The sequence below is a fragment of the Stigmatopora argus genome, chromosome 12 (assembly GCF_051989625.1).
Source record: "Stigmatopora argus isolate UIUO_Sarg chromosome 12, RoL_Sarg_1.0, whole genome shotgun sequence".
Lineage (NCBI taxonomy): Eukaryota > Metazoa > Chordata > Actinopteri > Syngnathiformes > Syngnathidae > Stigmatopora > Stigmatopora argus.
The window spans coordinates 1,731,212-1,752,419 of record NC_135398.1 but is presented as its reverse complement, the minus strand read 5'-3'; the positions used below and the strand labels follow the sequence as shown (position 1 = coordinate 1,752,419).

At 42.0% G+C, this 21,208-nt stretch overlaps 2 protein-coding genes across 8 annotated transcripts in view; one reads left to right on the top strand and one right to left on the bottom strand.

The window, feature by feature from the left end:
* mib1 (MIB E3 ubiquitin protein ligase 1) overlaps positions 1 to 13,375 on the bottom strand; it is a 49,999-nt gene extending 36,624 nt beyond the window's left edge. For 4 of the 7 annotated variants that reach the window (XM_077614393.1, XM_077614394.1, XM_077614395.1 and 1 more), the window contains exons 1-9: positions 12,544 to 13,375; positions 11,516 to 11,687; positions 8,672 to 8,801; positions 6,726 to 6,830; positions 5,950 to 6,016; positions 4,694 to 4,898; positions 4,438 to 4,621; positions 1,316 to 1,460; positions 1,117 to 1,250 (exon numbers count right to left, since the gene is read on the bottom strand). In XM_077614393.1, coding sequence (XP_077470519.1) covers positions 1,117 to 1,250; positions 1,316 to 1,460; positions 4,438 to 4,621; positions 4,694 to 4,898; positions 5,950 to 6,016; positions 6,726 to 6,830; positions 8,672 to 8,801; positions 11,516 to 11,687; positions 12,544 to 12,772 — 1,371 coding nt within the window. In that variant the 5' untranslated portion in view covers positions 12,773 to 13,375. The remainder of the gene's footprint in view (positions 1 to 1,116; positions 1,251 to 1,315; positions 1,461 to 4,437; positions 4,622 to 4,693; positions 4,899 to 5,949; positions 6,017 to 6,725; positions 6,831 to 8,671; positions 8,802 to 11,515; positions 11,688 to 12,543) is intronic. The other 3 variants (XR_013304067.1, XM_077614391.1, XM_077614392.1) reach the window with 1 other exon arrangement.
* A 1,176-nt stretch (positions 13,376 to 14,551) lies between these two features.
* Positions 14,552 to 18,420, top strand: cavin4a (caveolae associated protein 4a). The gene is made up of 2 exons (XM_077615711.1): positions 14,552 to 15,242; positions 17,302 to 18,420. Exons 1-2 carry the CDS (start codon positions 14,847 to 14,849, stop codon positions 17,896 to 17,898), a joined length of 993 nt encoding a protein of 330 aa, XP_077471837.1. The 5' UTR covers positions 14,552 to 14,846; the 3' UTR covers positions 17,899 to 18,420.
* The last annotated feature ends 2,788 nt before the right edge of the window (positions 18,421 to 21,208 follow it).

The window sequence follows — 21,208 nt, the reverse complement described above, 5'->3', positions numbered from 1 at the left end:
AACTACAAATATGTTCATCTTAGATTTTCATATAGAAAGGTATGTGATGTCCCATGATAAGATGAGCAGAATGTTTCATACTTTTGAGTTGAATTTGTCCCTAATTTCTGAGTGGGGACGTTTACTTAGCGTAGTAGCAGTGAACGGAAAAAACTGGGAAAATGCAGTAATCCCTCGATTATCGCGTCTTCACTTATCGCAAATTCACTACTTTGTGATTTTTTTCCACTATTTATTTTATTTTATTTTTTCAAGCTTTTTTTCTTTTTAAAAAATTCATAAAAATGTGAAAATCCAGGCTGAAACTCGTAAGCGGAATCAACTTTTGCTACTAGGATTCAGCACTAAAGGTTTATTATTTTTATTTTTTTTAAGTTCATGAATATGTGAAAATCCACGGTGAAACTCGTAAGCAGAATCCACTCTTGATAATATGACTCAGCACTGGAAAAAATAATATTAATAGGGGTGACCTTGCGTTTTTTCAATTGTTGCGGTCATGTCTGGTCTACATTAACCGCGATATTCGAGGGATTACTGTGTTAGCTTTTAAGATGGTGCCAATAGGCAGTTACATTTCAGTACATAGTAGTGTTAATTTGTTGCAGAATACGGTTGTTGTGCAATCATTTAGTGTTTTAAAACTGAGATTTAATAATACCTTTACCACTGAGTAGTTTTTAAAAAATAGTTCAGCTTCAGCCTCACATTCGGCGACTTCAAATTTTTTGCCTTTCGGCGGCCAGCTGCTCTTCCTTGCGATCACTTTGGTCCAAAGTCTAACGAGGGCTATGACTAATATTCGCGGAATATTTAAAACAATAATACTTTCCGACAATGATGCAGCTATTTTATAATAACATATTTCTGAAGCCCGAGGCTGCAAGATAAACCTCAATGCAATAAAATGCGCGGGCCATCTGTACCAAAATGAAGTGCCTCGTGTTTATGATTGAGAAATATAACATGAGCATCTGCGGCTGGATATGCAGGGTAAATAAATAAATAAAATAAATTAAAAAAGGCTGCTCAAGCGCGAACATTCATTTTTTAGAGCAGCCGTTTACGCTAAACCCGAACCATAAGCGCCCCCGGTGGTTGCACGATGCCACTTACATCAACATCAGGTCTCTTCAAAATGTCTTCCACTTTGGCCAGGTCTCCGTTGGCCGCCGCCTTAACCAGCTCCTCGTTGATGTCACCGGATTCCTGCGTCTCGAACAGTTTCTTCAGAAGTTGGGAGAGGCGCTCTAAAACGGAGAGAAAATGGGTAAAAATCCCAAAAACGTGGCGGTGCGTCAAAGTCGGCACGAACCTCCGGAAGCGTTGCTAACGGCCGACCCCGAGGGAGCGATCTTGGTGACGGCGGCGGGATTGTAAGTCCACGACGTCCCGCACACTTCCACCTTCAGGTCGCTGTCGGAATAGATCTGTTGCACGCGGCCCACCTTCCCCAGGGTCTGTTAAAAAATACGGTGGCAAAACTCATTAAAATTGCTCTCAATATTATATCACATGATATGAATATATCGCATGAATATAGACAAATGGAGAAAATGGGAAAAATAGTGGCAGGTGTAAACAGATAACACAATAAAACATTATTACGCTATCAAGACAGCATTTCATTTTTTTTTTTGATGGAATGAACCAAAGGGAAAAAAAAAAAGAATATCTCAATCCAGATTAGAAAGGACGCTTTGGAGTTCGTCAAGCTTTGTGTGCTGTTCGTCAATAATTGGATCGCTCGAGCTCATTAGGCAGAGACAGGTGGCATCTTGGAGTAGATTAATTGCAATTAGTTTACATCAGGAAGTGACACTTCATGATAAAGGACTCCGTTGATTATTAAAGAAAACCAATGATCGTTAAAAAACAGCAATGTCAATTAGCTGCCTTTGTCTTTGCACTAACGTACACTTATTAGTTGTTGTAATTGCCGCCAGGTAATTAATTTGAAAAGTTACCTTTTTAGTTGCTTGACAGTGTTGGCAGGGAATATTTGATTTAAATAATGTATGGACATTTCGACTTTGGGGCACTTGAAAAAGTCGAAAAATAAAATAAAAATCTATCGTACTTCTCATTGTCGTATGTGACGATAAATGCTAACTCTCACTACGTTTCTACCTTGGCTGGTCTCATTTTGTTTATCCCGTGGTCAATCATAGGCAATATGGCGGCATGGAGAATTGTGGGGCTGTTCAGTGTTTATGCACTAGTGAGGATTTTTATCTGATCCTTTTTCATTTTTAATTTACCGTATTTTCACGACTATAAGGCGCACTTAAAAGTGTTAAAATTTCCTCCAAAATAGACAGGGCGCCTTATAATCCAGTGCGCTTTATATATGGACCAATACTAACATTGTTATCACGATAAAATAAAATAAATCTGTGGATAGGGTACACCATCCTCTACAGCTCTCACAACTACGGCAAGCAGCCCCCGACTCTACTATTTTCCCCGTAGAAAAAATACTGCGCAGTGACTGCTGGGATATGTAGTTATTTTGTTAATACACCCAATGGATTGTGGCCTGGACATCGACATCAACACATCTTTACAAAGCGTGGCAGGCAGCACCGGAATAGTTACGCTAGCTACTAGCTAGCTACTATTTGTGAATGGATTGTGGCCGCCTGGACGAAAGTATATAAGTCAGCGTTTTTGATGACTCATTTGGACAATTGTTCAATTCGGACACAGAAAATGAGGACTTTGATGGATTTGTGGGTGATGATGACGTGAGTACATTGTAAAATGGCTAATAAAGTACAACCGAACACAGTTTTGCTTCCGTTGCCTTTTTAAAAACGTGTTTTTAAGCATGTATCCGTATGTTTAAGCTGGTGTATGTTTTGCATTGTCTGGCTGCGTCTTTAAAAACGGTGCGTCCTTTGTGTGTGTCAAATACAGAAATAGCACTTGTTACTGAGACTGCGGCTTAAAATGCGATGCACCATATAGTCGTGAAAATACGGTAGCTCTTTGCCAGTGTAAGAAGGAAAAATATATTTTCCTCGCCATTGGCGACGGGGCGAGTTGCAAGTGTGCACTGTATTACGCTAATTACGTGGCCGAGCAATAACCAGGGGAACAGAAAAAAATTGGTTATGACACCAAGAAATGCCACCGAATGACAAGTCAAATCCCGACAAGGCAATTCTTCGATCGGAAGAATGAGGACGCCGTCATTGTTTAAAGGGCATTCCGCAAAACCCTGACAGGAGGCTGACGTTTCTGACACTCACGCCCCGTGAATTGTCGCCGAGGACACCGATTTCTTATCAGACAGCCTTCTACCAGGAAAAGTTAAGAGGAGACATATTACGGAAGAGTGAATTTGAAATGGCTTTGGAATTCTTCCCATCTTCCCATCTGAGGTGACAAGGGCCTGATTGTTTTTGGGTGTCCTCCAAACTTTAAATTGAACAGTACAGCCTGAAGGCTGTGACAAAGACTGCGCATGCCAACAGGCAACATTTGGCGCAAAATTAAACGAGGCCCGATACAAAAAAAATTGGTCCCTAAGAATCATTTCATCGATAGAATACAGCTGGCAACATTTGTTGGGATTCGTCCAAGAATAACAGAGAATTTCCGTATTTTCTTGCATTTTAGCCGCCTCCGCGTATAAGCCGCACCCTTGAAATTGCCTTAAAATCGTTTAATTTTACAATTTCTTGTTTAGCGTTTTATCTGTTCATCTTTTTTCTACTTTGAAATAAATGACCGTATCGGCCGCTGTGTCTTGCGTAATGGCGTTTCGACTTTGTCGCCTTGCAGTTTTGAGCATTTCAAGTCTAATTTGTGCGCATATAAGCCGTACCCTTGATTCAGTCATCATTTTTTTGACAAATACAGGCGTATATGCGAGAAAATACGGTAAATGATGGTGGTCACACTCCAACAACAGACTAAAAAACAACAACGGGCTTGAACACGACAGGCCTTTAGCCTGGAAAACGCAAAATTTGATATTCCACCCAATCGCTTAAACCACATGGGTCAAAGTGGCGGCCCGGGGGCCAAATCTGGCCCGCCGCATCATTTTGTGTGGCCCGGGAAAGTAAATCATGAGTGCCGACTTTCTGTTTTAGGATCAAGTTAAAATGAAGAGTATAGATGTATATTAAATTTCCTGAGAATTCCCCCTTTTAAATCAATAATTGTCATTTTTTAATCCATTTTTTTGTGTTTTAAGTTCAAAAATCATTTTGTAAAATCTAAAAATATATTTAAAAAAAGCTAAAATAAACATTGTTTTAGATCTATAAAAAACTGAATATTCAGTTCTTTTAATCAATTTATTTAAAAAAAATATCTAAATATTATATCTAAAATGGTCCGGCCCACATGAAATCGAGTTGACGTTAACACGGCCCGCGAACCAAACCCGAGTCTGACACCCCTGGCTTAAGCGCAAAGACTTACAGGAAGCATCGCTTCGGCCCACTCTCCGTGGCCTTTCTGGAGCAGCTTTATGCGGTCGATGTCGTAGCAAATCTGAACCAAATCGCCCACCAAGAACTGAGAAGTGCCTCCCTCTGCACCGGCGGCCACGTCACCGCTGCGCACCACATTGGCTTTTGTCAGCACGGCCGGATTGAACGTCCACCTGCGGACAGAAAAATGGACCTGGTTCATCCACATGGCCGTTTGATACGAATTGCTGAAGTAAGTAACAGACCTGTTCCCACTAGGATATTGCACCACAATGTCGTGGTCTTCATCGATGCCGCACACGGTTCCCGTGGTAGTCAGCGTCTCAAACATGCCGTCGGTCCAGCCGCCGTGGCCGTGCTGCAGCGACTGGACGATCTCCAGGTCCAAGTCGATGTTGACCAGGTCTCCGATCTGAAGACCGCCGGGGTTCCTGTTACCGTTCTGCTCACCTGTAGGATAGAAAATATGGAACTGTTTTTTTTATTTCTTCAGAATAATCATTGATACAAACTATAGGGCCCGGGGGCCAAATCTGGCCCGCGCAACATTTTGTGTGGCCCGGGAAAGTAAATGATGAGTGCCGACTTTCTGTTTTAGGATCAAATTAAAATGAAGAGTATAGATGTATATTCAATTTCCTGATTTCCCCCCTTTTAAATCAATAATTGTCATTTTATAATCCATTTTTTCTGTGTTTTAGTTCAAAAATCATTTTGTAATATATATATATATATATATATATATAAAGCTAAAATAAACATTGATTTAGATCTATAAAAACGGAATATTCAGGGCTTTTAATCCAGTTCTTTTAATCCATTTATTTTTTTTAAAAATCTAAATATTATATGTAAAATGGTCCGGCCCACATGAAATGGAGTTGACGTTAACGCGGCCCGCGAACCAACCCGAGTCTGACACCCTTGCTATAGGGTGAACATGATTTATAAAAGGAAAAGCACCGTATTTTCTCACATATAAGCTGCACCCTTAAAACTGCCTTACTTTAGAATTTCTCGCGTATAAGCCGCCCCCCGATTCACAATTTTCACCTCCATATTCATGGGTTTAATAGGGAGTACAAATGTGTTACTTTGAAGGGAAAATCTTAAGAAAAATCATTCCACGTTCTATTTCTGAGATTCTGTATGAATCAAAAGCACATTATTAGGGTCAATATTAAGTTACTAATTCATCCAGTAATGGTTGTATTCTTACTGCAAAACAGAAAATAACCAACAAATAGTAAATGTTAATTTGTTGAAATATACTGGTGCAAAAGAGTATAGCAACGCTGTAAATCTTGTACATATATAAGCCGTGCCCTTGATTCAGTCATCTTTTTTTATTACAAATATGGCTTATATGCGAGAAAATACTGTAATTGTTCTAAAAAATTAATCTTTTTATTGATTTCCCAACATCAGCCAACTGTATTAAAGCCCAACGATAAGGTGGCACTACCACCTAGTGGTCATATATGCAAGCTAGCTTACTTACCCAACACAGGGCAGTGATCTCTGTAAAAGGAACCGCCTTTAGCATCCTGCACACATTTCAGGTCCGACTGCAAGAGACGAGAAGGAGAGGCTCAGTAAGTCGGTTGTCTTGGGAGTCCCAGCACCAGAAGAGCACAAGCATAAATAATAAAAAGAGAGTCTGCTGCGATAATGTAGTTCGGAGGAGCAATATCAGCAATATGGCGGAAAGAGAAGACAAAGAAAACTGCATAGTGACAATGCACATGTGTGACAGAGTTCAAGGAAAGACAAAGTGTTCCTATCATAACAATATCTTATAGTGGATATCATAACAAAAGCGAGGGGAGGAAATACATAATGGAAATTGTGTGGCATCTACAAAATGATTCCATTACCCGTGTTTCCTTTAGGAATAAATTGCGTTCAATGTTAGCGGTTTGACTGTATTAGAATAACTAAAGGACAAATAGGTTATTCAACCCAACAAAAAAAATCAATTCTTTCACTACACAAATACCCCCGATAAAAAGACATGTGCTTTTCATAATAGACGCGTGTTTAGCTCGACCAATGATGAGCTCCTTTTAATGTTCAGTAAGCCGCCATAAAAGCACCATGTTTTTTATCATGTAGATGGCTTCCATTTCCAGCTGCTTGGACATACAATGGTGGTCTGGCTGTTACAAAGACTTTGGAGGAGGGGGGTTCGGGAAATACTACTCCACCATGTGGCCAAAGACAAAAGCCACCTGACAGCTAATGAAAGACGCCATGTGTGTGTGTGCGTATGCTCACCATTCCCTCGAAACCAACACGGTAAAGGTTCTTGGCTCCATTGTCCCACAAGACGTAGGCAGCGCTGTGAGGGCTGGCTGCACTCCAGTCCTGAATCTCAGTCACCTTTGTGAAGAAAGGGGGGACAGAAGTTTAGATTCAATCTCATTTTAGCAACATTTTTCCATGCTCACAAACACGTAGCCTTCAAGAAAAATACAAAAATACTACAAATCATTGTAAAACTGTAGTTTACTATGCCAATTCATACCAAACTACCGTATTTACTCGCCCCCGTAAAAGTTGCCCCTCCAAATTGCCTTAAAATTATAGAATTTTACAATTTCTCGTATATAAGTTGCCCCCGATTCCCAATTTTAACCTCCATATTCATGGTTTTAATAGTGGGTACAAATGTGTTACTTTGAGGGGAAAATCTTAAGAAAAATCATCGCACGTGGTATTTCTGAGATACCGTATAAATCAAAAGCACATTATTAGGGTCAATATCATAAGGAATTAATTCATCCAGTAACGGTTGTTTTCTTACTGCAAAACAGAAAATAACCAACAAATAGTAAATGTTACTTTGCCGACATCTACTGGTGAAAAAGAGTATAGCAAGTCTTGTGCATATAAGCCGTACCCTTGATTCAGTCATCTTTTTTTGTTTTTTTACAAATACGGCTTATATGCGGGAAAATACAGTACTAAATACACATTTTGTATCAAAACTACAGGTGAAAATATAATTTCTGACATTTGGGCGCTCTGAATAAGGGAAATGTGGCTACCTCCAAATCTTGCTAAGGGCCCAAGAACTGCCTATTTACGACACCTTTCATTTATTCATTAAAACGGAGCCCAAGTAAATGCGCAAGCCGATTTATTTCCAACCCCTCAGAGGTAGTAATTGATTAATGGGTCTAGTTAAATCTTTGGCTCTACTAACTGGGCATCTCAGTAAGCAGCATGACATGCAATGATGATTTTGTTTGGGAGAGGTTGCCGGAGTGCGCTAACTGCTGCCGGCGTCATAAAATAGGCGATGAAAAATGTTATTAAATAACACAGCAAGAGGAACAATAAAATTGCCGAAAGAGGCTCTTAAAATATGCCGTAGAACAGAACAGTGTCCTTATGAGTGTTAGCGTAGCTTACCTGGCGACCTATAAAACATCTGTTAACGGAATGACTTGATAATGAGTTTTATACACATGAAAATCAAATATTTCAACGTACCATATTTTCTCGCATATACGCCGTATTTGTCGCAAAAAAAATGATGACTGAATCAAGGGTACGGCTTATATGCGCATAAATTAAGACTTGACATGCACGAAACTGCAAGGTGACAAAAGGCGAAACGCCATAACGCAAGACAATGCGGCCAATATAGTCATTTATTTCAAAATAGAGAAAAGATAAACAAATAAAACACTAAACAAAAATTAGTCTGATGTCTATGAATGAAATTCAAGGGAAAAAATGTCAAACTGTCTACGTGCAAGGCAACCAGCAGACGATCTTTTCGATTCATACTATCTCAGAAATACCACGTGGGATGATTTTTCTTAACATTTTCCCTTCAAAGTAACACATTTGTACTCCCTATTAAAACCATGAATATGGAGGTGAAATAAGTGAATCAGGGGGCGTCTTATACGATAGAAATTGTAAAATTCAACGATTTTAAGGCAATTTTAAGGGTGCGGCTTATACACGGATGCGGCTAATAAGCGAAAAAATACGGTAGTTTATTCACTAAGTTAATTTGATTTGTCTTTTTTGCTAGTAACCCACTTTAATGTTGGCTAGCTTTGTTTAAAAATATTCCCTAAATTGTTTTCTAAGAGCAATACAAAATACTCCAGGTTTTTTAGCCTATCACATTTGAAAAATACAAATATATCTTATTTTTCCGAGCGTCACCGTTTTGGAGGAGTGATATTGGCCCTGGGGGTTACCTTTCCTCGCCTTCCGTTTCCTCCATCCTGGTCTTCCCACTGCCAATCGACACCTCGCACGACCCTGCCGCCAGTGAAGATCCCTCTTGCTGTAATTTTCTTTGACTTGCGCCTGGACTCCAGAAGCACTCTGCCAAAACCAGGGGGAAAAAAAATCAGCTCATTGAGTCACTTTGGGTTCTCTTAAATTTTGACGTCACAGGTTGTAAACTACTGTAGAGTGAACTATGCCCAGGCATGGCTTACGTAAATTAATGTAGCTAGCAGGATTAGATTCATTACAGTAAATGCAGCTTTAAAAAAGGAGATATTGGACCATTTCTCATAATGTAACATATTTCCCAGCACATGAGCACCACAATTTGGGTCATGAAGGCGACAATTTAACATTTAGCATGGCCTACAAGACCCAAAATATAATGTCTGCATAGTGTATATGTGTATATTATGTTTTATTATTAATCATTATTTTATGTTTTCCATTAAAACCAGAAATACAATCAGGTTATAACACTCAAGTAGATGTAATTTTAATTTTCACAGTATTTAACGCATTGTCTGCCATGGACAACAACAGGCATCCAATTAACTGCTATCAAGCTCTCCCAGTCAAAATGGATTGGACACCTGGCACTGTCAAAAGCAGTCAATGAGCGACCTAAAAAAAAAGGGTTAAAAAACAGTGAGGTCATATTTATTGCCTGTCAGCCACAAACAAACAATACTTGGATGTTGATTTCTAGATTTTTTCATTTTAAAAAATCCTTTGCAGTAAATGAGGAAAATGTAACGGTCACTCCGTCTGGCAGCTGGACAGTTACGCTTGACGACTGTGAGCCACTCCCTCTCCAGAATGGACTGAAAGAATCTAAAGTGGTGCAACAACACCCCTCCGCCACCTTGGTGACAGACTCGTGTGATCGGGGGGCTAAGGGGGGCGACCTCCGAAGCCATTGTGCGCAGTCTCGAGGGGGATATGAAGTTGTGCTCGCTTGAAAAGGCTGCCTTCTGTTAGGCCATGTACGCTCTTTGTTGGGAAGCTCACATGGTATAGTGCACATGTGTCAAAGTGGCGGCCCAGGGGCCAAATATGGCCCGCTGCATCATTTTGTGTGGCCCGGGAAAGTAAATCATGAGTGCTGACTTTCTGTTTTAGGATCAAATTCAAATGAAGAGTATAGATGCATATGAAATTTCCTGATTTTCCCCCTTTTAAATCAATAATTGTCATTTTTAATCCATTTTTTCTGTGTTTTTAGTTCAAAAATCATTTTATAAAATCTAAAAATATATTTTAAAAAGCTAAAATAAACATCGTTTTAGATCTATAAAAAACTGAATATTCAGGGTTTTTAATCTAGTTCTTTTAATCCACTTATAAAAAAAAATCTAAATATTATATCTAAAATGCTCCGCCCCACGTGAAATCGAGTTGACGTTAAAGCGGCCCGCGAACCAACCCGAGTCTGACACCTCTGGTATAGTGTAAAAAACAAAAAATAAAAAAACAAAAGGGCAGAAACTGATGCCCATGCGCCAGACGTACACGAAGCTACGTTGTATCGCCTCCATTTCAAATGCGAGTAATGTTTTTATGGGTGCGCACTATTTTCCTGACCATGCCGTACTCTCAAGTATGAATCCGATCCCGCAGTTGTTGCTTTTTTCTTGGTTGCCATGGTAACAGAAGCTGCACTCACCATTGGCTAGACAGCATGGTGGACTGGGTATATCCTCTCTCACTTGCATGTGGCTAACAGACTAATTTCTATGAAATAACAAAGACTAAGAAAAAGACCAAGAAACTACTGTATTTTCTCGCATATTAGCCGCCTCAGTGTATAAGCCGCACCCCTTAAAATTCCCTTAAAATCGTTGAATTTTACAATTTCTCTTGTATAAGACACCCCCTGGTTCACAATTTTCACCTCCATTTTCATGGTTTTAATTGGGAGTACAAATGTGTTACTTTGAAGGGAAAATCTTAAGACAAATGTGATTGGACATTGTATTTCTGATATACTGTATAAATCAATTGTTGGATTACACATTCCTGAAGGGTGTTGTCTGCACATTGACGAATTCAAAAAGGGAGTCATGTGAGCAGTACAACCAGGAAATGTGTCCGTAGTGGTCTAGTTTGTCATCCCTAGGTAAGATGGCGGCACCCTGATTTATGCAAAATATGATTTTCTTTTCTTGAATTTCATTCAGAGATGTCAAAATTAATTTTGTTTAGCTTTTTATCTGTTTATCTTTCCCCTATTTTAAAATAAATGACCGCCTTGTCTTTTGTTATGGCGTTTCATGCATGTGAAGTCTAATTTGTACGCAAATAAGCCGTACCCTCGATTCAGCCATTTTTTTTGAGTGACAAATACAGTATTTCAAATTGTAAACACCATCTTTGAGATATTTTCAGCGTAAACATGTTTTCATTGCACGTTCCACTTGGGCGATTGAACCGTCCGTATATGGGCATCACCAGCTAAATATTATGTCCAAAAAGATTTAAGTGAGGCGAGTTTGTTGCCTGGCAACTGGGGGGCTGAGAGCACACATAATGTGTCTGCCTGTGAAGAAGGCCGCAATCAAATAGGTTCTCAAATATCACATACCGTATATAAACATAAACAAAATAAAAAAGAAGGGACAAACTTTACACTGTATTCAAGTCCTACTTTAAGTGAAAAACGTCATTCAGACTTGGTGACATATTTGATATAGGCCCGTACAGTCTACAATAAAAATGCTAAATAAATTCACTTAACTAAACCTGGGTCAGTTAGGTTTTTTTTGTTTGTTTTGGTCTTTTTTTCCCCCAATACAGTCATCTTAACTAACCTCTCGCTGCCCGGAGTGGTGATCCTGTAGAAGCGGTGTCTCAAGTGATGTTTGTCACCATGGTAACAGGTTGTGCAGAGGTCGTAATTGGTGCATTCAGCACATTTCCAGCGAATGCCAATGATGGGCTGCTGCCGGCAGGTGTCACACATTGTTCCGTCGTGCTTGATGCCTGCGAGGGAAGGAGTGTTGCTAAGTTAAGTGGGCAAGTCGGTGCGACTGTATTACAGATAATAGTTTTCACAAAACCTTAAAGAGAGGATAAAAGTCGGAAAGAATTGACTCACTAGACCTCACATAACTCAGCAACATTCAAATAATAATGGCTTGTCTTTAGCAGTTAGTTTTGAAAATGTACTAGCGCTAGTGTTGGTTTTCCAGCATTTTAGGAAGAAAGAACTTTGATTGGGAAGTGCAACGGTCTGTGCTGGCAGTCTGTATTACTGTATTTAATTGTAATAAAAGGTGTTCTCAACACAAAACCAGGTTAAACCTTAAATATGTCCAAGTTTACAGTGTGCAAGGCCGTAAACATGATGTTCTCAAGGAGAACTGAGCACTTGAGTTTGGAGTGCCCAATAGTTATGTCATTAGAAGGTATGAAGAGTCAGAAATGAATACAAGTGGACATCTAAATTGACTTAATTCCACTTCTTATCTGTATGTTATTCTATGATAGATAGATGCCTCAATTGTTTGACGACAGGTAAAACTAGCCTAAAGATTCACAGTGTTAGTTGGCCCTGTTACGGTCGTGCGTTTAATGAAAACTTCAAAACAGCAAACCTTTACAATTCGACTGCATTTTCTCCACTGTATCTTGAGTAGATAATTGTGAGTTGTTATGTTTTTTTCAAGTGTCCAACGATAGAAGAAACATTCCATTGAGTTTATCTTTGTGTGCCAGTCTTTCGAGGGCCTTCCTCAGTCAAGGCCCAGTAAACAAAACAAACACCGGTCCAAATTATCCATGTATCGAACCCTCGACGAGGTGTCGAATATGTACTTATAACCGAAGAACGAGTTACCTGTTGGAGCACTGTCTAATATCCTGACGTCGTAGGCTCCGGAGCAACGGTAGTTCGCTGCGGTTCCGTTATCCCAGACGACGACCACCTCCTCGGGACTTTCAAAACTCCTGACGGTGCCGACATGTCCCTCTCCGCCGTCCTGCTTGCCCCATTTCCAGTCCGGTCCACGGACCACTCTCGCCCCGACGCCTTCCATCATGGCCCGGTTGTTCCTGCCGGTGGTCATTTACGAAACGAAGAACGGGGGGGATTGGAAGCCCCGAGGAGTCTCGTTGAGTTTAGCGAGCTACAGCTGGCGACCAAAAGCGGGCGGCGGGCAGTTTTCGAAATGAACACAAGCCTCAAGCCCCACGAAGCTAGCCGTGCTAGCTGCTCAAGGAGGTCGAGTCTTCCTTGCCAGACAACCACCGCATTCGTCGGGCCCCTGGAAACTGGGAGAGGAATTAGGCGAAAAGCCAGCGTAGCGGCGACATTGTTTGCTGGCCGCGTTGACCCCGGTCGCCTCAAGAATGCGAAGCTCTTAAACTTAGCAAGCTAAGCTAACGTGAAACTAGCAACCACAAACGTCTCCTTCCCAAAGCCAAGTCTTTGCGGTTATATTCGCTGTTTCCAATTTGACCGCAGAATATTCACCTTAAACCGTTGTTTTTGTCGGCCCGGAAATTATTCTTCAATCTTCTCTTCTCCTCTACCAACCCCCCCAGCTGGAGTCAAGTCACAATAAAGCCGCCGCCGCCATTATTGTCAATCACCATCTCTCCCTCCGAATGGCCAGGCGAGCGGCAACAATCGGCTTGACGGAGATGTACGGAAATGTACGGAAATGCACGAAGGAGACACGAGGGTTCGGCTTGGAAATCTGTAGCCTGTAGCGGACTATGGCTTCTTCAATAATAAAGATGGTCCAAAAAACACTTTCGTTTATGTTTTTTAAAAAATCAAGATTCACATTTAGTGTACGATGCAGAAATATTACAAACCCATATTTTGAACTGAGTGGGTATATATTTCTGGTGCTTAGCATACAACCTAAAAGTCAATGCGTTTCAAAATACAGTAATCCCTCGAGTATCGCGGGCAATGTAGACTAGACATGGCTGCAAAAATTGAAAAACCGCGATGTAGGATCACCCTTATTATTACTTCCATACTGCTATGTTTTCGTGCTTATAAAGTATAATTATTAAGATTTGATGTGCAATTTTTTCCTCCTTAATACATTTCCAAGGTATCGAATCATGACTCTATCAACAGATCCACAAAATTGGTTGACTTGGACTTCCCCTTAGCCATTTTGTCCAGACGATATATAGCAATGACCTGACTAATTTTTGTGTGCCCCAAAAATAACACCTCGATCCAGATCTGGCCCACCGGCCTTGAGTTTGACACCTCTATTTTATGCAGTCGTGCATCTGCGTCAATCTGCAGAAATGAGAGGAAGGGTCATCAGATACGTTTTGAAATCCTTTGGGGTGGCCTGGATTAGCGCAGTAAATTTAGACTAATAATAAGTAAGTACACGCCTGCAGTTGTCCAACGGGTATTTCACGTTTACTAACTAACTTTGGATTTTGGAGCTTATGTGGGGATTTTAAAGTTGTTCCAAAAACTAAATGACTAGTTTTCTTCCCTCGCAGGTCATCGTCGGTGACGCATGACCAATCACATTCTCTACGAGTCAAAGAGATCGCAAGTCTTCCCAGAATAACTAGCCCATCCGTCTTCGGACCCTTGGGGGGGCATTGTCGATTGGACGTGTCTTTGGTGACTCTTTGAGGCAAACTTTCGATGTTAATGTTAGCCAACGGTGACATTTTCTAACCTTTCGGAGAGAGAAAATAGCGAGAATTTAGAAATCCTCCATCCCAACGAGACCAGGGACGGTAGAGTCGGCGCTCCCGAAATTCTCGGGGTGTCTTATTACCGGGGTTTTATTTTTAGTGCCCAGCCTCATTGCCGGATGCTTCCGACAGAGAAGGCGTCCGTTCCCTTTTTTATTGAGGGCTTGGGCGTGGTTGCCGCTCTCTCCTGCGACCAGTCGTCCCGGCGGGTCACTGGGCTCGGACTCCTTTGAAACCACAGCATTCGCGGAACTTGTGGACTTGGATTCTGAGCATTCTGAGGAATCTGGAGACTTCTTCCTCAAAGACAACCTATCGCTCCAGAACTAGTCCATTTTTGGAATCAAATCCAGGAATCTAAACGGGAGCGCCGTAGCCATCTTCTAGCCGAGACCTTCTCCCAAGCCGAAGCCGAGAACATTCGCATCTTCCCCGATTCTGGAAGCCCTCGAGGAGATGGATCAGCACAAATACGTGACGGAGAAGCTGGAGATCGCCGGGATGGAGGACGAGGACGGGAAGCCCATCAGCGCCCTGAGCATCCTCTCCCTGCTGGAGCGCGTGGCCGGCATCATCGACAACGTGCAGTCGGGTCAACAGCGCATGGAAGAGCGGCAGCTGGAGCTGGAGAACAACATCGTGAGCATTCGGGACGACGTGCTGAAGTTGGCCAAGGAGCACGCCGACACCAGCAGCTGCCTGGACAAGGTTTTGCAGAAGACGCGGAAAGTCAGCGCCAACGTCAAGGACGTCCGAGTCCGGGTGGAGAAGCAGAACGGTCGCGTCAAGAGGGTGGAAAGCACCCAGGACGAGCTGCTCACCAGGAACAAGTTCAGGGTCGTCATTTACCAGGTGACTTGCTCTTCTTGTCTTCCATACTTCACTTCCCATTAACATCTCGCTCATTGCCACGCCCATTTTTCTTCCCAATATTCTTCCTCATTTCAAATTTCTCACTTTATTCACTCCTTTTCTTCCTAGCCTAGCTTCATGTTAAGGTTGAGTCTGATTTATCGAACCCAAAACCACAAGCAAACACGAAAAGGAAGTCACAAAAAAGGGAGAAGGGTCCAAGTAAAAATGCTGACTCGTGGCAGAGGATCAAAAACTAGCAAGTAGCATCTGTGCAACAGGCAATGGCGACTAGGGAGGAAATATCTCCACACCTTTGTCGAAATACTCGGCTGGCAAGACGTAACCCAGGTGCCACGCGGAGACTCCGCCCACTGCCGCACCCACCAAAAACAAACTCTTAATATGCTCTTTTATTTGATATTTTAATATATATATTTTAAGTCATTTTTAGAAATTGTATTGCCTTACTTTTTACTTACTATCTGAAGGCTAACCCTTAACCTACAGGCAACAATAAGTCCTCTACTAGTAAATTCCTAACCGACAGCATTTCAAAAAATATTTAAAACATGTAAAAAGTTTTTTAAAGGGAGGAACAGAACATTTTTACTTTATGCGGCATAGCAACCCAGTTTCAAGACGATTGGTTCAGGTATGACGGAGTAATGGGACTTCCAAACTAGTGTACACAAGAACAACAACAACAACCTAAGTGGATACCTGCTTGTTTTTTTTTCTTTCTTATATTGTCGAAACCAGGTCTGTGCGGCGGTAGGCGGAGTCTCCTGCGTCGCGTCTAAAAAGCTCATTTGTGCACTTATGAAATTGTTAGCCGCTAGCGCAACCGGAGCTTAGCCAACAGCTGCTCTTTGACAGCGGGTCCTATTCTGAGACAGTATTAGCTCCTCCCCCTCCCGCCACTGAGCCCTCCGACCACCTGCTGTCTACGTCACTGACAGCGCACAGGCCAGTTGACCTTTTTCTGAGCCATTGACGGTGACAGGCGTCCAATCATTTAGCTCTCAAAAACTACATTAAAAGTAATTAAACAAGTATATCATGAATAGACGTCCAATCCATTTGAACCGGGAGGCTGGCAGCGAGTGAAAATTCGTTCGGATTGGACTCTTTCAGTGCCAATGACGCCGGTAGTCTTTAGAAGACGGACACGCAACGCAAAGACGACAGGAAAATACTCGCGCACCGACGTACAAAAACACGGGGTTGAAATACATTGGCGGGGGTTGCTTAACGAGATAATTGCGAACACCTGGGTCACCCACGCAAGTGAAGGAGAAGCAAAAAAGACTCACAAGGAAATAAACCCAAGTAACCAAAACCCCAATAAAACATGACATAGTCCAAAAATCTACATTTAAACTGAAAAAGTGAGTTTATCACTAATGGAAGTCCAATCCATTTTGAACTGGGCATTTGGCAATGTGTGACATTCATTCATTTGAATTGAGCTCATTCCTACTACTACTAATTTAATAATCTAACATTGTTTCTTAAAATTCAGTTATATTCTTTCTTTACGTCCTTTTTTATTTTTATAAAATCAGGATTTTGTAAAGATTTTTAATTTTTTTTTTAAATTTTAAAGACAATATTCTTATATTTTCTTTTTTTTCCCCTTTTTTCCCTTTTTTTCCCTTTTTTTCCTCTTTTTTTTTCTTTTTGAACTTTCATTGTATGTTCAAATAATGCTCCAAAGTCGACTTTGACGGCGAATGCTAACGTTTCAGTGTTATTGACGGCGGTAGAAGTCCAATCCATTTGGAGTGGGAGGGGCCAATGAACGTTCGTTCATTGGCTCCTCCCAGTCTAAACGGATTTTGTCGTTTACCGTTATCAACGGCATTGATCGGCTCATCTGAGTCAATCAATGCCGTTGATGGCGGTAAACGACAAAATCCGAAAAAATCAGAATATTGTCTTTAAAATAAATAAAAAAAACACTTAAAAATCTTAAAAACTCCTCTTTTCAAATTGTGTCAAGCTAGCACGATTGTTAGCATTAGTCACGTTAACAACATGGGGTTGACGTCCGCAGGGCGACGCCGAGGTCCCGTCGGTGGCCGTCACCAAGAGCCCCAAGGGGGGCCTGGAGGCCCTGGACCTGGAACCCGATTCCTACGACGTCCCCGCCGACCTCTCCTCGGACGAGGAGTACCTGAGCGTGGAGGAGGCCGACCCTTCGCGGGCGGCTCGCTTCAAGAAGTCGGTGGCCAAGAGCACGGAGACCCTGAAGGCCACCTTCTCCAAGGAGAACATGAGCAAGACCAAAGATAACCTGGGCACCAAGTTCCACCACCTGGGCGAGAAGGTGATGCCGCCCGAGCGCCGCGAGAAGGTGCAGCAGGCGGGCGAGCGCCTCAAGCAGAGCGGCGAGCGCCTCAAGGAGAACATCGCCAAGAAGGCGCCCACCAAGGAGACCTTCAAGATCAAGATCAAGAAGGAACGAGCCGTGGCCGAGGGTCAGGAGGTCGCCGAGGGCGAGGTCGAGGTCGAGGCCGCCGTCCAGCCGTCGCCCCGCCCGTCGTCCGAGCCCGCCTACACCCAGGTCGCCGTGGAGACCAAAAAGGAGGCGCCCGCCGACCCGGTCGAGGGCGCCAAGAGGGCCGAACTGGAAGAAGATTACGGAAATTAAACGGTTGACGGGAAGCGGACTATCTGAGCGGGAAGATGACAGGAAGTAGCCACTCGTGACAGGAAGTAGAGAAAAAGTATGAGTTGACCATTGTTATAAAAAAAAAAATAGCAGGAAGGACGTCGCCGTTGCAGCGAGATGACAGGAAGTTGACCGTCGTGGGCGGAGAGTCAGATGACATTCACAGGAAGTGGAACCCTGTTACAGGAAGTAGATCAGAAATTTAAGGGAAGTCTCCATCAGGGAGGAGAATGCTGCAGCAAAAAATTGTCACAAAAATGTATTTAAAAAAATGAATTCAGTTGCAAAAAAAAAATCAGTTATGAAAAAAATCATTTTAAGGTATTCAGTGACAAAAAATTAATTGCTTAAAATCTAAAAAGAAAATGATTGATAAATAGTTGCAAAAAATGTGGTACAAATAATTCAATTGCAACAAAAATAATAATTAAAAAAATTCAATTGCAACAAAAATAGTAATAAAAAAAAATGCAACAAAAATAATAATCAAAAAAATTCAATTGCAACAAAAATAATAATTTAAAAAAAATCAATTGCAACAAAAATAATAATTAAAAAAATTCAATTGCGACAATAATAATAATAATTAAAAAATGCAATTGCATGGATGTTGCAAGAGAACTGAATTTTTTTCCAGCAACATTTTTGGTCAGATTTAAAAAATAATAATTTTGATGCCAATAAACTGAGGGTTAAAATTGAATGCCGAAAGAAATTCAAATTCAAACTGACTTCCAAAATGTAAGATTTTTGTGATTGGTCTGTTGAAAACTTGCCGGTCATTCAATGGACTTCATCTTTTATAAGGACAAAAAAACACCAAAAACTCCATCACACTCCATCTACTTAATGTATTGACTGCCATTGACAGCAATAGACGTCAGAGGCTTGGAATGACTTGACAAAGACCTCAAATGTTACTTTTGCTGTTGTCTTTTCTTTCTTTTTTTTTTAAACAGTATGCAACTTTTGGTAGTCACTTTTGCTCTTTATGACATGAATAATGTTCAAATGGGGCGTGTCATAATAATTGACATTAAGATCTGTAGTTTTGTAATCCCGGATTAAAACCCTATATGACGTGGGAGTGTCAGTAAAATAAAACGTGTGTTTGTGATGTTTGACTAATGTTTGGGACACTTGTTTTGGGTTGAATTCTATAAAGTGAACGCGAGCCCGCCCTCTAGTGGTTTTGAATGAAGATGCACTCAATCACAGCATCATGTTAGCTCGATAAAGAGAAAATTAAAGGGATGATGACATTTTCACCTTGTTTCCTTTCTTTTGTGTTTATGAACGGATTCAAATAAACAACTTTGGTTGGTGGTTAAAATAAAGATATAATTAGTATTTAAAAAGAAGAAAATGAATCAATGAATGCCTACGATGACAACTTTTATTTTACAAAAAGTAACCTGCGAATACCCACTGATTACCCACGAATGTGCAGACTCCACACAGAAGATGGCGGACCTGGGATCGAACCCTCAACCCCAGAATAATATAATATAATAATAATAATCGGACATAGGCCATGTCGTCATTACCACAACCCAAAAAAAAGCCTACTTGTCATCACACGCAGAAACTGCGTGTGACGAAATTGATGGTGCTTCTCCATAAGCTACGTTTAGTCGGCAAAAGACCTAAATAAGTGTAAGTTACGGACTTGTAATTTGTCATTCCGCTGTTGTGGATACAGGTCGCTTACCTCGCGATTACATACAGGTCGCTTACCTCTCGATTACCGCACACTGTCTGCCACTTACCTTCCTTCAAGTCAGCTAGGAGGCGGCAGATCACCAACCAAACATCTATTCATATGCCGCAGAAGGGAATGTGTGTATGTTAGCGCGAGTTTAGATGTCTGATGGATGTGGGGAAAAAGCTATCCTTAAGCCTAGTTGTCCGAGCTTTGTGGGACCTATAGCGTCTGCCAGAGGGCAGCAGCTGGAACAGGTTGTGACCAGGGTGGTAAGGGTCCCCTATGATGTGCTTGGCTCTGCTGAGGTAACGCGGGCTGGCAATGTCTTCAAGTGAGGGCAGAGAGCAGCCGACAATCCTCTGGGCAGTGTTAATCACTTTCTGCATGGCCTTTTTGTCTGCCGCCGTGCTTCCAGCGTACCACACTGTGATGCCGTACGCCAGGATGCTCTCTACAGTGGTTCTATAGAAGGTTCTCAGAAGATTGGAGCCCAAGTTGTTCTTCCTGAGCACCCTGAGGAAATGGAGTCGTGTCTGAGCCTTCTTCACCACTGCCGTGGTGTTTGTAGACCATGAGAGCTTGTCCGTGACGTGGACCCCCAGGAATTTAAAGGACTGGACCCTGTCTACACATACTCCATTTATGAGGAGTGGGGCCAGATCTGTGCCGTGTTTGCGAAAGTCCAAGATTATTTCTTTAGTTTTCGTGGTGTTCAGTGTGAGATTGTTCACCGAGCACCACGAAGACAAATTGTTGACCTCATCTCTGTAAGCCGACTCATCCCCTCCTGAGATGAGTCCGACCACAGTGGTGTCGTCAGCGAATTTGATGATGGCGTTAGACTGGTGGGTGGGTGCACAGTCGTAGGTGTACAGGGAGTACAGAAGAGGACTCAGTACACAGCCTTGAGGGGAGCCAGTGCTTAGTGTAATGGAGGAAGAGAGGTGGGGACCAAGTCTAACAGTCTGTGGGCGGTTGGTCAAGAAGTCCTTTATCCAGCAGCAGATTGAAGAGGATAGTCCAAGGTGGGAGAGTTTGTTAGTCAGAATGTCCGGTTTTATGGTATTGAAGGCTGAGCTGTAGTCAATGAAGAGCATCCTCACGTAGTTCCCAGGGTGTTCCAGATGGCTCAGTGCTGTATGAAGAGCAATGGCAATAGCATCATCAGTGGACCTGTTTGCCCTGTAAGCAAACTGGGCAAACAGGTCCACTGATGATGCTATTGCCATTGCTCTTCATACAGCACTGAGCCATCTGGAACACCCTGGGAACTACGTGAGGATGCTCTTCATTGACTACAGCTCAGCCTTCAATACCATAAAATTTTAGAACTGTAAGGCCAATGCTAACCACTCATCCACCAGGCTGCCTAATAGCAAAAACATTCTTTTTCTAAACCGCTTATCCTCACAAGAGTCGTGGGGGGTGCTGGAGCCTATCCCAGCTAACTACGGGCACCAGACACCTGAATTGGTGGGCAGCCAATCGCAGGGCACAATGCGACGAACAACCAATCAGACATAGCTAGTGACTATTTAGCATATAATTAGCCTAGCATGGATGTTTTTGGAATGGAGGAGGAAA

Excerpts from the sequence above, each read along its gene's own strand:
- cavin4a (XM_077615711.1), top strand. The coding sequence starts at position 14,847 with ATGGATCAGCACAAATACGTGACGGAGAAGCTGGAGATCGCCGGGATG. Across the intron at positions 15,243-17,301 it reads TCAGGGTCGTCATTTACCAG|GGCGACGCCGAGGTCCCGTC; the intron begins GTGACTTGCTCT and ends TGACGTCCGCAG.